Source organism: Choloepus didactylus, chromosome 11 (assembly GCF_015220235.1).
Source record: "Choloepus didactylus isolate mChoDid1 chromosome 11, mChoDid1.pri, whole genome shotgun sequence".
NCBI lineage: Eukaryota > Metazoa > Chordata > Mammalia > Pilosa > Megalonychidae > Choloepus > Choloepus didactylus.
In genome coordinates, this window is record NC_051317.1 from 63,450,749 (window position 1) to 63,468,808 (window position 18,060).

Genomic DNA, 18,060 nt, shown 5'->3' on the forward strand with positions numbered 1-18,060 from the left:
ACCAAAGCCCTAAACGCTGTAATTCTTGAGCTCATATCATCCCAATAATTAACAAATATACAAATATTCTAAGGACCATTCATGAATAATAGGAAGAAAAAATAACAACATACAACACAACATCTTTTGTGGATAGTGATATAATAGCATTTCTGGGGAAAGATTCTTTATAATAGACACCTTTGGCCCATTCACCCTTGTCTCTTACTTCTACCTTCCAATAATCCCTGCCAGATACAAATCCCTGAGAACTCAGGACAGCTGGAAAAAAGCAAAGTTCTTGAGGTTGTAAGGGAAGTTTGGTTTCATCTTTTTTAGCATCTTTATTCTGTCTTCCGAGATAATAAAATTGAGGTGTGCAGTTTTAATATTTTGTGTCAAATTTACCTTAAATATGATCATTTTCTGTAGGCTAAAATACTGTTGGTGAGGACTGATATGTTTTTTTTTTCTTTAATTCGTATGCTGGAGTGTTTAGATTTCCATATCTGTTGTAGATACTTTCAATACCTGTCAGTAACTCCACTTCTGACACTTTTCTGGTTTTCCAGGTGCTAGGAAGAGAGAGGCTGAAGGTGCCTTGGTCTTCATTCTCCTTCCCAAAACTCAACACCTAGGCAACTACAACACACAAGTGAGCCTCTGCCTCCTTCCCTTCAGTCCCAGAACACATTTCTGAGCAGTGCCACAGTGTACAGCAAACCAGAGATTTCCCTGGCACCTTCTCTTGTTTCTGGCCAGACACACTGAAATAAAGCCAAGTCACCACTTCTTTCCTGCAGATACTCTGCTGGGGTCATCCATTCCAAATGAATTTGATTATTGTCTTTTCCATTTCTGCAAAAAAGACTGCAGGAACTGTGTTTGGCAAATCGCTTTGGGTAGTTTTGACATTTTAATAGTGTTGTCTTCCGATCCATGACCACGGGATATCTTTCAATTTATTCAGGTCTTCTTTAATTTCTTCCAGCAGTATTTTGTAACTTTTAGTGTACAAGTCTTTCACCTCCTTGGTTAAATTAAGTCCTAGATATTTTATTGTAAATGGAATTTTCTTTTTGGGATTGTTCATTGCTGGTGTATAGAAACACAATGAGTTTTGTGTGCTGATCTAATACCCCACTCAAGTTTAAATTTGATAAACTCAAATTTATCTCATAATTTTTCTGCTCCTTTTAGGTATTTTTCTATTAGGATGGCCCTTATATCATAAAATTCTTAGGTAAATAATGATGCATATGGATATGTAATCCCAGTTTGTTGCACTAACCACTAACATTGAGCAGGTATTTCCTCTTTTCTGTTTTCAGTTTTCTAATATGTAAAATCAGTTGGACTAAGGATTTTTGAAGCCCTATCTTTCTAGGATTTATGAATATGGTCACTTGAATAAAACATTCAGAAAAAAAAAACTGATTCATTTAATAAACATTAATTTCCTCCTATGAGCAAGGTAATAGACAATAATCATTGTGGGTTTAAGGCTTAAAATGTGAGAAGTGTTCACAAAGAAAGAAAGAAGTTTAGCTTACTTATTATGGGTTTTTAAAGATTTTTTTTCCTTATGTTTATGTTTTTTCTCATCTTTAAATTTATATAGTTAAGGTTGGTTTCTACAAGTTCCTCCAAACCTATTTTGCTTCATTCCACCATAAAACCAATCACTCCCACAACTTAATTTTAGTTTATTCAATTTTCAAGAAGAAAAATGGTGAGAAATACCAAAATTTTAATGAAGTTCCTCATAACAAAGTTGCTCTTGTAAAACAAATAGAACCTCATTTTCTGTAGCACTGGTATGTGTCTAGCACTGGTATGTGTCTTGCCCATGCTCAGCTATATAAAAATAAACACACACACACACACACACACACACACATACACAGAGAAAACCCCTTTATTTCCAACTTCATTTCTCTGCAGACAACTAAAGGGTAAGACAGTCAACCCTAGTCCAAAATGGTCCACATTCAACAATCTCAGACTTTTCCTTACTTTACTCTTTTCTATCAAAATGTCAACAACTCCCTTTCTTATGAATCACCATATTTTATCAGAACAAGAAAGGAGATTTTGTACCAATTACTTAATTTGGCCATTATGCAGATCTGATGTATGTTTTTTCCATATAGATGGATCCCTACTCTAGAGGAACAATCAAATTACTGAGCCATAGTTGCTGGAAATCTGAGAAGGCAAAAAAATTGGTGTCTCACTAACATTGGGTTTTATCAGGACCTGTAGCCCATCCTGCCATGACACAGACCACACTTGAATCTCTTCCTTATTGCTCCTCTTTAAGAATACAGTCCCTTCTCAGTTTCAATTTGACCCCTCTTCTCCTACGGCTCAACTTACAGAGGCATATTTTATGCTCTCTTTTTTTAATGCAATTTTATTGAGTTATATTCACATACCAGATAATCATCCAAAGTGTACAATCAGTGGTTCACAGTATCATCATATAGTTGTGCATTCATCACCACAATCAAGTTTTGAACATTTTCATCACTCCAAATGATAGTAATAATAAAAATTAAAATAATAAAAACACCCCCAACATTCCATATCCCTTATCCCCCCTGTTGTTATTTATTTTTTGTCTTTATTTTCTTACTCATTTGTCCATACAATGGATAAAGGGAGTTTCAGTCATAAGTTTATGCTCTTTTGATGTGACTTTAATTAGTATCAAAAGATATCTTCAGACTATCATCCCTTGTTAAAAGTCTAGATCTTATCACTATGACCTCTTGCTCAATTTAATGCCATTCATGGGGGTGAGGAATCTGATCACTGGACAGAAGGAAAATGCAGCTTTTTACTGAATAGAGGTATTTACTGTATTTTACATTCTGGTATTCTGCTAGATTTGCTAACAGACTTCATGAAAAATCAACTCAGGTGTGAAACTTGCTTTGCCTAAATGTTGATGAAAATTTTAAGGAAATTAATGATTTAATGTAATTGAACCAACACTTTAAATGGAGTTCCTAGTTTAAATAAAGTGAAATATAACAATGCCCATTATTTAGTCCCTTTTTATTATGGAGTTTTGGATAATGCTTTTTTACTTTGTCAAAAACCCAAACCTCTCTCCAAGGCTATATCGGCTCAGTTCCAAAAATGATATGTTGCTATCTTTCATACTTCATGCAGTGTAAGAGATAATAAGAGCTTTGCAGTTATTTTATAAAGTTAGAGACAAGCTTTTAACCCACTGAGCTGGACACTTACTCTGGGCTAATGGGTTTGCATTGATAAATCTGCATTTTCTCACTTGTTTCTTTTAGACAAATACATGCTTTTGGGAGAAAGCTGGATGCAGTTAGTAGTTCATATGGAAATTAATCAAGAGACTTCATTAACACCACATTTAAAACAATTGTTCTATAAATGTCTTGTTGGTTGATAATGTCATTCAAGTCTTACATATCTTTACAGATTTTTTTCTTTTATTTGTTCTATCAATTACTTAAGAGGGATATTAAAATCCTCAATGTGTTTATAGATCTGCCTATTTCTCCATTAGTTCAGTCCATTTTTGCTTCATATATTTTGAAGTTATTAGATGCATACATATTTAGAATTTTTATATTTCTTGGCAAATTGACTTATCTATCAAATTATCCTCTATAGCTCTAAAAAATCTCCTTGCTTTGAAATATACTTTGTCTGATATTAACATAGCCATTCCAACCTTTTTATACTCACTGTTTGCATGATATATCTTTTTCCATCATTTCACTGTTGGCCTGACTTAATAACAGGAATGTGTCTTTATCAGGTAAGTTTCTTGCACAGAGTACAATGTCGGAACTTTCTTTTTTATGTGAAAATCTCTGCTTTTTAATTGGAGTGTTTAATTCATTTACATATAATTAATTCATGATATAGTTTGCTTTAAAGAAACTCTCCTGCTTTTTTGATTTCTATTTCTCCTCACTTTTTTGTTTCTTTGTTCCTCCTTCCCTTACTTCTTTTAGATAAATTGAGTAATTTAAAATTTTTTCCTCCCATATCCTCTATTGACTTTTTGCTATACCTCTTTATACTTTTTAAAAAGTGGTTTCTCCAACTCTGAATAAAAAAAAAAACCCCAAATCAGTATGAAGAAGAGATGCGGGGATGTATTTGAAAATACAGTCGTTTATATATATACTTTACACAATATTTGAGAAAAAACTGGCTTTTCTTTGATAACTCTCTAGAGATAAGCATCCCGTTTCAATTCTAAACATTAAAAGAGTAGGACTAATTTTCTTTGAGATAACAACTGAATGCATAACACTGTACTAGTTCGTGGGGGAAAGCCATAATATGGTTACATGATTCACTATAACACAGTTCACTATCTTAAGTAAAGTTCAAAATCCTTAGAGTAAGCATAGAAAAAAAAAGTGGTTTCTTTAGAGGTTACAATACATATTTTAAAAATATATATTTATTTTATTGTGGTAAATTATACATAACATAAAAATCATTTTAACCATTTTAAGTATACAATTCTGTGACATTAAGTATGTTGATGATGTGTGACTTTCACCACCATCTATTTCCAGAACATTTCATCATCCCAAACAGAAAGTGATACCCATTAAGTAATAACTCCCCAGTCACCTCTACCTCTAGCCCCTGCACTATTCTGCTTTCTGTCTCTATGAATTCACTTATTCAAAGTATTTCATATTTGAGAAATCATATACATTATCTATCCTTTTGTATCTGGCTTATTTTACTCAACATGCTGTCTTCAAATTTCATCCATGTGGTAGCATACATCAGAACGTCATACCATTTTATGGTGGAATAGTATTCCATTGTATGGATAAACTACCTTTTGTTTATTCATTCATTTGCCAATGGAAACTTGTGTTGTTCAAGCAATTATGAATAATGCTGTTATGAACATTAGTGTACCAATATCTGTTTGAGTCCCTGTTTTCAATTCTTTGGGGTATATACCTGGAAGTTGAATTGCTGGATCATATGGTAACTCTATGTTTAACTTTCTGAGGAACCGCCAAACTTTTCCACAGTGGCTGCAGCATTTTACATTCTTATTAACAATGCACGAGGGTTCCTTTTTTTTCCACAACCTTGCCAAATCTTTATTTTCTGTGTGTGTTTTTTTCAATAATAGCCATCTTAGTGAGTGTGAAGTGGTACCTCATTGTGGTTTTGATTTGCATTTCCCTAATGACTGATGATGCTAAGCATCATTTTATGTGCTTATTGGCCATTTGTATATCTTTGAAAAATGTCTATTCAAATCCTCTGCCCATTTTTAAATTTGGTTCTTTGCCTTTTTGTTGTTGAGTTGTCAGAGCTCTTTATATATTCTAGATAGTAAACTTATATTATACATATGATTTCCAAATATTTTCTCCCATCTTGTAGGTTGTCTTTCACTTTCTTGTTAATTTCCTTGATGCACAAAAATTTTTAATTTTTTTGCTTGTACTTTTGGTATCAAATCTAAGAATCCATTGGTTAGTACAAAGCCCTGAAAATATTTTCCTACATTTTCTTGTAAGAGTTTTGTAGTATTAGCTCTTATATTTACGTTGTTGATGGCATTTTAGTTTATTTTTGTATATGATGGGAAAATAGGGGTCCAAGTTCATTACTTTGCATATGGCTATCCCATTTTCCCAGCACCACTAGTTAAAGAGACTATTCTTTCTTTATTGAATGGCCTTGGCACCCTTGTTAAAGAATCAAATGGCCACAGACGTGTAGGTTTATTTCTGAGCTCTCCATTCTACTCCATTGGCCTATATATCTGTGTTTATGCCAGTAGCACACTGCTTTAATTACTGTAACTTTGCAGTAAGTTTTGAAATCAGGAAGTGTCACTCCTACAAAGCTGTTTTACTTTTTCAAGGTTGTTTTGAATATTCTTAGCCCCTTGTCATTCCTTATGAATTTGATGATTGGCTTTTCTATTTCTGCAAAGAAAAACAAAGAAAACAAAAGAAAAAGGATCCTTGAATTTTGATAGGGATTGTGCTGAATTTGTAGATCACTTTAGGTAGTATTAATATCTTAACAATATTGTCTTCCAATCCATGGATTTGGGGTGTCTTTTTATTTATTTAGGTCTTTTTAAATTTCTTTCAGCAATTTTTTGTAGCTTACAGTGTACAAGTCATTCACCTCCTTGGTTAAATTGATTCTTAGGTATTTTATTCTTTTAGATGCTATTGCAAATGGAAATGTTTCCTTAATTTCCCTTTCAGATTGCTCATTACTAGTATGTTTTAGTTATACTTATGCTGCTCAAGCAAATACCATGAAATGGGTAGGCTTAAATGATGGGAATTTATTCACTTGTGCTTTGAGGCTGGGAAAAAGTCCAAATCAAGGCATGAAAAAGGCAATACTTTCTTTCCGAAGACTGTGGGGTTCTGGGGCTGGCTATTGGCAATCCTTGGCACCTCCGTCATGTTACAAGGCAGACGGCAGTGTCTCCTGGTCTCTCCCTTCTCTTCCAGGTTCCACCCATATACCCAGGCTCTTGCTTCCTGTGGCTTTGTCTCTTTTATTTGAATTTCATTCTCTTATAAAAGACTCTAGTAATAGGATTAAGGCCCATCGAGACTGAGGTGGGACATATTTTAACCAAAGTAGTCTCATCAAAATATCCTACTTACAATGGGTTCACACCCACAGGAATGGATTAATTTTAAGAACAGCTTTTTGGGGGGCACGTATAATTTCAAACTACAGCGTGGTATATAGAAATACAACTGATTTTTGTGTGTTTTTCTTGTACCCTGTAACTTCACTGAATTTATTTACTAATTCTAGTAGCTTTCTATTTATTCTTTCAGATTTTCTTTATATATGATCATGTTACCAGTGAATAGGAATAGTTGTCTTTCTTCCTTTCAAATTTGGATGGCTTTTATTTCTTTTTCTTGCCTGATTTCTCTGGCTAGAACTCCCATTACAATATTGAATAACTGGTGACAGCAGGCATCCTTGTCTTGTTCCTGTTCTTAGGGGGAAGCTTTCAGTCTTTTACCATTGAGTATTTTTACTCTGGGTTCTTTTCTTGTTGAGGAAGTTTCCTTCTACTCCCTGTTTTCATGTTATCATGAAAAGATGTTGGATTTTGTCAAATGCCTTTTCTCATCAATTGTGCTTACTGTGTGGTTTTAGCCTTCACTCAATTAATGTGATGCACTATATTAATTGATTTTCTTATGTTTCACCACCCTTGCATTCCTGGAATAAATCCCGCTTGGTCATGGTGTATAACCCATTTAATATACTATTGGGTTCAGTTTTCCAGTATTTTTTGAGAATTTTTACATCTATATTCATAAGAGATATTGGTCTATAATTTTCTTTTCCTGTGCTAACTTTTTTCTGGCTTTGGTATAAGGGTAATGCTGAGTGCATGAGTTAGGAAGTGTTTCCTCCTCTTATTTTTTGGAAGAGTTTGAGAAGGATTAGTGTTAATTCTTCATTAAATGGTTGGAAGAATTCAGCAGTGAAGCCATCTGGTCCTGGACTTTTCTTCATTGGGAGGTTTTCGATTACTGACTCAATCTCTTGATTTGTTACATGTCTGTTAAGATCTTCTATTTCTTCTTGAAGTAGTTTAGTTAATTTGTATGTTTCTAGGAATTTGTACATTTCATCTAGTTTATCTAATTGTTGATATAAAGTTATTCATAGTATTCTCTTATAAGTCTTTTATTTTTGTAACGTCTGTAGTAATGTCCCCATTTCCATTCCTGATTTTAGTTGTTGGTGTTCTCTCTCTCCCTCTTTTATTTTGTCAGTCTGGCTAGGAGGTTTTATTTCATTTATCTTTTCAAAGAACCAACTTTTGGTTTCATTGATTCTCTCTATTGTTTCTCTATTTTCTATTTCATTTATCTTCACTCTAATATATTTCCTTCTTTCTGCTAAATTTGAGTTTAGTTTACTCTTTTTTTTCCTAGTTCCTCTATGTATGAAGTTAGGTTATTAACATGTGATATTTCTTCTTTTATAATGTAGGCATTTACAGTTATAAATTTCCTTCTGAGCACTGCCTTTGCTGCATTCTATAACTTTTGGTGTGCTTGGTTTCATTTTCATTTGCTTCTAAGTATTTTCTAATTTTCCCTGTGTTTTCTTTTTAACTTATTGGTTGTTTAAGTGTGTGTGGTTTAGTTCCACATGTTTGTAAATTTTTCAATTTTCCTTCTGCTATTGATTTCTAGCTTCATTCCTTTGTGGTCAGAAAAGATACTTTGTATGAATTCAATCTTCTAAAATTTATTAACACTTGATTTATGACCTAAGATATGAGCTATTCAGGGAAATATACATGTGCACTTGAGAATATGTATTCTGTAATTGTTGGGTAGAGTGTTCTACATATGTCTGTTAGGTGTAATTGGTTTATAGTATTGCTCAAGTCCTCTATGTATTTATTGATCCATTTTTGAACATGGTATACTGAAGTCTCCAACTATTATTGTAGAATGAATTATTTCTCCCTTTAATCCTGTGAATTTTTGCATTAAATGTTTTGAGGGCTCTGTTGTTAGGTGTGCATATAAGGTGTGTTTATAATTGTTATATCTTCTTGCTGTATTAAACCTTTTATAAATAAACAATGCCATTCTTTGTCCCTTGTAACCTTTCTAACAAAGTATATTTGTGTGACAATAATATAGCCGTGAAATAGACACCTTTGTGGTTACAATTTTCATGGAATATCTTTTCCTATCCTTTAACTTTCAATCTTTCTGTGTTTTTGATCTAAAGTGAATCTCCTGTAGACTGTATATAGATGGATCATGTTTTTCATCTAATTTTCCAATGTGATTTTTAACAGGAGAATTTAATCCATTTACATTAAGGTAATAATTGATAAGGGAAGATTTACTTCTGCCATTTAACTATTTATTTTTGGTAGGTCTTCTATGTTTTTGGTTCTTCAATTACTCTATTACTTCATTTTTTTTTTTTAATTTAGTTGATTTTTTTAGAGTATACCATTTTGATTCCCTTCTTCTTTCCTTTTGTCTATATATTTTTAGTTATTTTCCTAGTGGTTACTTTTGTGATTACAATGTGATAACAACCTTGTTTGAATAAGACCAACTTAATTTCAATAGTATGCAAACACTCTATTCCCTCCCCCTTTAAAATGTTATTGTCTCAGATTGCATCTTTATAGATTTTAATTCCTGTTTTATACATTTGCCTTTTAAGTCATATAGTAGGGGAAGGAGGAGGCTTTCTGCTTGAGTTCTGGTTGTCCTGCACTGTGTGAACAGGGATAGTTTCTTGTGGAAAAAGTCAGATAGATGTGGGGCTAACCTAGCTTGGTTCTCTTCTTTTAAGAGTTTAGTCTCTTATAGTTTCTGTTTGCTGTTGTTCACTCTCTCATGCCCTCAGAGTTATTTTTAGAATATTTTCTCTGGAGTTTGTAATTATTATATGAGGAAGGGTTAGTATGATGCAAGCTACTCCACTTTATTCACTATTATCCAATCTTAATGATTTTTATAAAATTCATTATTCTAGAAACTTCTATGCTCTCAATATGAGGTACCTGTGGTAGAATCCAGGAGTGAGGCAATCATTCTCTTCTAGATTTGGTTTTAGGAATATGAAAAATGATGTTTAAACCATTACATTTATTTTTCAAATCCTCAAAGGTGTGCCATCTTTTAGAGAGACTTATTATGAAAATGATTCCTATACTGGTTGGGAACTTGGATATGATAAAGTCTAATATTTTACAAATATGTGATTTCTCCCCTCTCTAATTATTTTTAAATGGTCTATACTTGTCTCTTTCAACTGGTGGCTTTAAAATGCCAGTAATGGCCTTGCAAATAGAAAAACACTCATTTGAGCCTCTTTTAATCCTAGTCCATTTTAACTATATAATACATAAAATATCATGTTTATATGCAGTATCACTACTTTAGAATCCTACGAAAAAGAAAGCTGACTCAAATCTATTTTAAGAATCATAACATATATAGATTTTCATGTTATCTTTTCATATATAGGCATTATTTAATTATATAACACTACTTAATTCCCTTTCTTGTGGATATATTTTCATTCCCCAGCACTTAAATTTTTAGGTGTTTTATATTAAATACATTCATGAACATCCACAGAAAATATTTAAGGGAAATAGTGTATTCACAAAAATCTAAATGTTATTTGTGTTATATGGTTTAGATTCAGAGCAAACTTGAAGGCATAGTAAATGGGTAATGTTTAGCCTTTACAAAGTTCTTAGCTGATTCAGTGCCTTCTAAAACCCTCAAGATACAAAGAGTGATGAATAATAAACAAAAATCACAGCATAAATATATCATGTACTGTAACAGCATTTTCTTCCACCCAAAGAGTTGAGAAAAGTATCATCAGCTTAGTTTCTATTACTGAATTCCTCAGAAAATAAAGGTTAGGGAAAAAACCTTCGGAGAAAACCATCTTTGTTTCCCCAGTGTGTCATATAGCATCCAGTACATGGTAGGTCTTCAGTAAAAATGCAAAGAAAAATGAACGGTTGAAGACATCAATCCCTGTTTCTTGACTTTCAGGAAACTGCCCTGACATTAAGAACAAAGCACATCCAGAAAATCACTGCTGAGGAAAATCAGGAGGAATCTCAAGCACCTTGGGTATTTGTGGAGAAGATTCTCTGATATGGATCAGTGGAAAAAAATAAACATCGTAAAACTAGGACTCATGGATTTTATGAGAGCTACATATAGCAGAAAGTGCATTGAAAGTAGCCTTCAATATCTATGTGAACTGGGAAAAACTACTTGACTTGAGGATTCCCAGTTTCTACATCTTTAAAAATTCTTACAACTTGGTCATTGTAAGAATTAAATGAGATAACTGTATGTGAAACTGCTGTGTAAATTTCTAAGTGCTAAAAAACATAAGAATGGTTAAATCTGCCTACTACATGTAATGTGTAATGGACTTTACTGAGCTTTATAGATATATAATGTTTACAAACATTCACAGGATCAATGTCAGACACAAATGGATTAAAAATATCCCAGGAGAAGCTGCAAGATGGCAAAAAGTAGGGAGAACGCTTTAGACTTCTTTTTTGGACTTCTATAGCATGTTTCCATAGAGTGTAAACTCCATGTGGGCAGGAAACCATGTTGGCTTACTTCAACTTATATACCCAGCTTCTGCCACAATACTTTGTTGCCCAAGATATTTGCTGAAGAATAAATGACTTTTATTTATGTGATAACCCAAAAAGTACATACATGTTAGTGCCTAGGTGCAAATAGCCAAATACCTCAGAGGTAACACAAAGCAATTTAGTATACAGCCTGAAGGGTTAGAAGAAATGTACGTGTTGAATCTGGTCATGCCCTAACAGAAGTTAAATGTCAATCAGTCATACTTTGTATGTTAAATAAGGTAGCTTGAACCTTAAGCTGGCTGGGGATGGGCCAAAGGCATGACCTCAGACTGTCCTGATGAATGAATCCACAATGAGGCCTCACTTCGTGAAACTAATGGGTTTGCTTCCTTGGACCTTTGCTGAACTTTGTATAATAACAAGATGCAAATATAGCTTGGAGGAAAAATCAGGCCCACTGTACTGACAGGATACTTTCAAATTCCAGGACAGTAACTTGAAAGGTATTTAACAACATAGCAAACACTTTACTCAGTGTCACGAGACAAGTCAAATATTTAGATGGCATTTCTTGCAGCAGTCAATGGCCAGTCTGCACTGCATTTTAGTGTGCTTCAAAACTTTATGGATAGTGGTTATTGTGGGCAGATATTTTGAGACTTGGCTGTGGAAGAAGATGGTTGCTTTTGAAAAATTCTAGGCAAAAGCTCAGTCTAAGAAAAGAGACTAGACTTCTAGTCTTGTTGGTATTTTGGGAAGTATGTCATCATAATGATATTTTCAGGCTGCTCTGGCCATGGCCAGGAAGGGAGAGACCCTCAAGACAGCCTATCTTGAATTAAAACAACAGTAGGATATTATTTTCTACATATACAGTTTCCAGTATTATTGAGACTATCCCTACCCTGCTTATTAGAGTGCTGATTGGAGGGCCATGTGGTAAAAAATGTCTTAAAAACACATATCCTTTACCTCAAAATTCTACCTCAGGATTTATTCTAAGAAAATAATCCTGCATGTGTGCAAAGTTTTATCCATTAGTTTTTGTTCAACGCCGTGTTGTATATAATAGTGAAAAATTAGAAATAAACCAAATATCTAACAATAGGAATTTGGCTAGAGGAATTTTGCTGTATCTGTATAAAGGAATAGTATGTAACTGTTAAAAATAAGGTTGGAGAACAATACACGATGGCATGGAAAATTGTTCATAATCTACTATTAAATTTAAAAGAAGCTTACAAAACACTAGATACAGAATAAGTCTATTTTTGTTTAAACATCAAATAAGAGAATAATCCATATAAGTACATAGAAAAAAAGGCTAGAAGATTATACATTAGAATGTTAATGGAAACTATCTTTGGGTGGTAGGATTACAGATGATTTTTGCCTTCTCCATTATGCTCCCCCAACCAAATTTTCTATAGTAAATATCAAATCAGCAGTAGGAAAAAAAAGTAACCTTAAACATTTCAAACAAAATGCATAGCAAACGTAAAACCCTAAGTGAATTAAAATTGTCTTCCTCTCAGCACTAAAACCTGGAACATTTCAGGAGTCTAGAGTTTAAGTCAATTGGTTCAAAATAATTTATTTAAGCCCTGGTGGTACAGAATGATCGTAAATGTTTACACTATGCTAAACCTTGTGGAGCATGAAATCACTTTGTACTGCTCCAGGAACTGATGCAGGGAGGTGGCCTGACAGTCATACAAATATCAACATGCAGGTGCCACCTTGGAAATGGACGGTTTCAGTCCTTTAGCCACTGAAATCTAAAACTGTGTCTATAGAAAAATAAAGAGCTCATAGATCCATATGTAGCCAGCTCCATCACAGGTTATTAAGGACAAGTTAGAAATGTCTGGGGTAAATCCTTAACCTCTGAGGAGGGGTGTGATAATATCAGCTAGGACAACACCCAGTCTTTTCCACAAGTGATCTCTGCTGTCCCTGACAGAATGGATTGGAGGGATCATCTTGTCTATTCATGTCAACCATCTGCGACTAATTGATGCAGCTGGCTGGGGAGTGGGTTTGAAATTTTAAAAAAACTGATGGTGAAAATGGCTGTAAGATAGATAACTTATGAGTGCCCATCATGTGAAATGTGATACTCTTTCCCTGTCTCCAGCTGTTCCTGGAATGTAAAAGGGAAAGAGCCTAGAATATATTTATTTTTCCCACAAATGAATGAGCCAGAGATCCAGACAAAATTAAGCTCAATTTTAAGTCCCAAAACGTACCACTAGTGGTAGGACACGGGAAACAGTTCCAAGCTAACTTTACGCTGTTCTCATCTGAATTCCCCTGTAGCCAATTCAGCCTTGCCCTGATGAGTATTTTGAATTACACAAAATCTAGAATACTCTGGAAAACTGGTGGTGGCTGTAAACTTCAGCATATGTTTCACAATGACAACTCCTAGGAATATGCATTCTTGATATAATCCTCTATAAATCCTTTATAAATCAATAGTAAACCCAAGTTAACCCATCATTAGGCATCACTATCGTGTCTATTCTCAAGGTTTAAAATGGGAAGATTGCAAAGTACTTCACAACCAGAGCTTCCCCAGGTACTTCAAAAGCCCATCATTCTTCCGAGAATGCAGATGGACAGAAGGTCACGAACACACGACTCATTAGCCCGACTGACTCACCTTGCTGTTGCTGGTCCTCCTGCAGCTTCAGTTTACTCGAGCGCCGACTGCAGAGCAGGTGGCTGCTGCCTTTCTTTTGCATAACAGACATGGTACCAGAAGTATGGCTTGTGGCTTGAGTATCACTGGGGTATTTCCTTCCCTTGCCAGCGAACTACAATGGTTTTCACAAGATACCCAGAACCTCACAGGGCCATGCAGATCCAGTTCCTGCATGTAAAATAATTACTTCTCTAAAAAACTTCCTGGTTGCTCTTTGTCATGATCCCTGAAATAAATATTTACCAAACATTATTCCTCTTATATATAAAGATGCCAATTCCTTTTGCTAAAACACCACTTAGAATTGGCTAAAACACTACTTAATTATTCTTTCATTCTAAAGCAAATTGAAACTTTTTTTCCCCTTGTAGAATAGCCTTGTAGGATAGTATAAAATCCTACAAGGTAACTGTTGGGCAATTTTTTGATACCTTTGGCTGACATGAAATCCAATGCCTCAAGCATTTAGAGAGGACTGCTAGAGTAATAAATACGTAAAGAAAAAAAGTGCTGCTGAGTTAAATCAAGTGATTTCTAAGCCCGGTATGAATCCCCCTCCGTGACAGCTGAAATTGTGTAGTCCTTATGGGAGGCTGCAAGGAGGAGGAGCGAAGCGGGCTCGGTTGATTAGCATAAAGAGGCAGGCAAAGAAATGACGTTGGAGTTGCTTTGAATAATAGTCACCAAAGCAGGCATTCTAAAGATGCTGCCCTATCATTATAGTAATCAAATATCTGACTTTTGCTGTTGTTTGTAATTAAAATAAAAGCTATAAACATGGGTCTATATTGCATGCATGGATATTCATATGTACGTGCAAAATCTAAAAGGCATAACTGGAACTGCTAATGAGCTCATGGAAATGTACTGCTGAAACTTTCAAATTCTGTAAAAACCTCTGAGTCTTCAGAAGGGGGCAGTTACAGGGCAGCCTGCTTGCCAAGGCAATTATTTGGAGTTCATGAAGAAAAATAAACACACAAGACATCTTTCCAGAAACCTATCTCTGTTTCCCCTTTGGTTCTCTAAGTCTTGCTACTCTTAGTTTACAAGACTAGATTATTCTTATTATTTTCTTGTGCTTGCTATTTCATTACTGTTTAAAAACACAAACCCCAAACACTTAACAGTTTAACTCAGGCTCCCATTATGACTGAAGTGGTAGTTAATGCTGGTAAATCCTGTCCTTCAAGATTCACAGCTCTTTGTGGATTCAGAGAGGGGGCAGGAGGCAAGGACGAAAGAGAAAGGCAGAACTGTTTAGCCTCAAAGGCTGGACATTGCAGCTTCCCACGTACATTTGGAAATTGGTGCTAAATTTAACACCATAACTAGAAGATTACTCCTGGCCAGCTCTGAGTTGGGTGCCCTCATTTTACTTTGATTTTAAGGTGTCCTTATTTAAGTAAATATAATTAGGACATTAAACAGTTCCCAGACAAATTCTGATTTATGAAAACTTTTATGAAATATTTGAATGCTTTTTAAAATAATTCCTATGATTTACTGAATTGCTTTTACTGTTCTAATAGTCTATCTATTGCAATTTTAGGTCTTTCATCATGTGACAGGTTTTATGGAAGGGTTTAGTTACTTTGAAAGAGACTCGTGTTATTAAAGAACCATAGTTTCTGCAATGGCTAGTATTTATCTCATCCTCCACAATGGCCATAGTGGAAAGCTGAGATGTTCTTTTCCTGAGTGACATAAAGCTATCAAGTTGTGGATCTTGACAATAAGCATATTATTATATAATAAATCAAATAACTTACAAAACTATAAGCCAACCCTTGAAAGGAATGAGTTTTTAATGAAATGTTTTATAATGAAAAGTTTCAAAAATTTGCATAAGTAAAGAGAATAGTATAATAAGCCCTGAGGTATTACATTGTCATCCAGGTTCAATAGTTATCAGATCATGAACAGTCTTGTTTCAAACCTGTGTGTTTCATCACGACCTCATCTCGCCTCTCACTCTACCACTGGATTTGAAGCATCCCAGACATCATGTCATGCATAAATATTTCAGTACGCATTTCTAAAATGCAAGAACTTTTAAAAGCATAACCCTAATAAAATTGTCGCACCTTCAAAACATATTAAACACGATTTCTTAATGTAGTTAAATATCCAGACTGTGCTCTTATTTCCCTGATATTCCCCATGCCCCTCTCAATCTCAACATTTTGTTCAAATCAGAATCCAAAGGTTCTCTATCAACACACTGTATTTGGTTGATAGCTTCCCCTCTGAGAGAAAATATTTGGTGACTAATAGCTACGTTTCCCCTCACTTGTGCCTAGAAGCTTAATATGCCTCCATTTTTCTTTCTCACACGTACATATAAAGCGAGAAAAACAGAGAGGAAAAGGAATGGCCAGCTGACTTTAGAGGATAAAACAGTCAGCTTTCCTCCCGGGGTGTTACCATTTGTTTATTGTGTAGCCATGAGCCAGGTACCTAACCTCTCTGGGTTAGTGTCTTCCTTTGCAAAATGGAACAAGTGTTTGCAAAGCAATGCAGCAAATAATTCAGTATTTATTCTGTGACCATTAAGGCCCTGGGAAAGAGAAGGGGTATCCTGCTTTGTCTTTGACTAGAGTCTGAAGAAAAAAGAAATAGATTTAAAACTAAGGATTTGTGTAGTGTTTGGGGTGTATTTGAAAATCCAAGCCCTCAATCTCAGATCTGGTTGAGTATCAGAATTGCCCTAGGCAATGTTATAAAGACATAGATTCCTGAGCCCCAGCTGCAGAGTCTGAGGTTTGGATGGGGTCTGGAATCTATACAGTTTTAAAAGTTCTCTGGTCCAGCTAAATAAGCATAACCTGCTTTAAAAAGATCTGATCTATGCCACTATTTCATTTGTTACATCTTTCCTGAGGTTCGATGAAGCATAACAACGACTCCGTTGAACAGTAGCTTCAAGTGCCAAAAAGTAAGGGGGTCGGGATGATACCGGGCAGTGCTTGCTGCCTGATTCCTCTTTCCTTGCACTATTGTGCATCACTCAGCCAGTCCTGGGCAGTGGACCTGCGACCGATCAAGTGGGTCAAAAGGACTCCTGGGTTCATGCACTGCATGTTGAGTTACACTCCTGCTCTTGAGTCTCTGTTTTCACTCACCAGTTTCCAGTGGAAATAAGCCAACATAGCTGAAAGCTGTGCTAAAGGAGTATGTAAAATAACATCAGGTGTAGCAGCCACAGTGGAATGGGTGACTGCTTTGCTTCTTTTTCCTTTCTTACTTTTTCAGAAGCACCAACAACTTAGTAATTCACAATAGGTATTTTGTACTTTAATTTTTGGCTCCTACTAGAAGCAAGAAGTGACAAAATGCAGAAGCCAAAGACTGATTGTATCAAGGAACAAGTGAATAATAGATGGCATTTTTACCTGCAATTTGATTAAAAAGGAATTACAATCCTATAAAAGTCAAGTTTCTTCCCATATCAACTCTCCGTGAACCAGAAGGATGTCATTTGTTTCATTTGCGTGGTTCTTCCTATGCTCCCATATTCTCTCTACAATTCCTGTGTCTTTGTATTCCCAGCAGTGCAAAGTGGAATGGCATGACAGTGATAAACAACTGATCATAACAACCTTTGGGGTTTGGTATTAGAAAAATGGATATTTTTATTAGAATTCATAGCTCAGAAAGCATAATGTTTGGTTGAATAGTCTAAATTGTATAAAGTTAGTAGGAGGATTTTCTTTTTTAGTTGAATTATATTAAAAAAGCAGAAACACATGCATTATACATTAGTCCTCAAATGAGTTACTTGTTTAATTAATAACCTGCCTTGTTTCAAAAGTATTTATGATGTCTAGTCTACAAGTATATCTACTCTTTGAAGGTCTTTGGACTGCCTTGAATGGCAGGTAGTATATAAATAAAAAATAATAGCACTGCACTTATCACTTTAATCCTCAAAGAAGAGAAGGCAAACGTGAACATTCTGAGTCCCTGGATTGAGCTTCACTATGATCCCCCCAACACTACAGGAATTATTCAATACTCACTATAATAGAATAAATTTAAGACTTTACTAAATAAAGTAAAATAGAATAAAGTTAAGATTTTAATAAATAAAGTAGAATAAAGTTAAGACTTTACTTTAGATGTTCTACTGATATTAAATAATAGATCATTTGATCCTTTATCTCCACCAGTGGTAGATATTTTCCATATCACTCTTCTTTAG

The 18,060-nt window shown here is 34.7% G+C and overlaps 1 protein-coding gene across 2 annotated transcripts in view; it reads right to left on the minus strand.

The window, feature by feature from the left end:
• The window catches only part of RANBP3L (RAN binding protein 3 like), a 54,589-nt gene extending 40,166 nt beyond the window's left edge, over window positions 1–14,423 (minus strand). For both annotated transcript variants that reach the window (XM_037799444.1, XM_037799443.1), the window contains exons 1-2: window positions 14,288–14,423; window positions 13,815–14,082 (exon numbers count right to left, since the gene is read on the minus strand). In XM_037799444.1, coding sequence (XP_037655372.1) covers window positions 13,815–13,905 — 91 coding nt within the window. In that variant the 5' untranslated portion in view covers window positions 13,906–14,082; window positions 14,288–14,423. The remainder of the gene's footprint in view (window positions 1–13,814; window positions 14,083–14,287) is intronic.
• Between the last annotated feature and the right edge of the window lie 3,637 nt (window positions 14,424–18,060).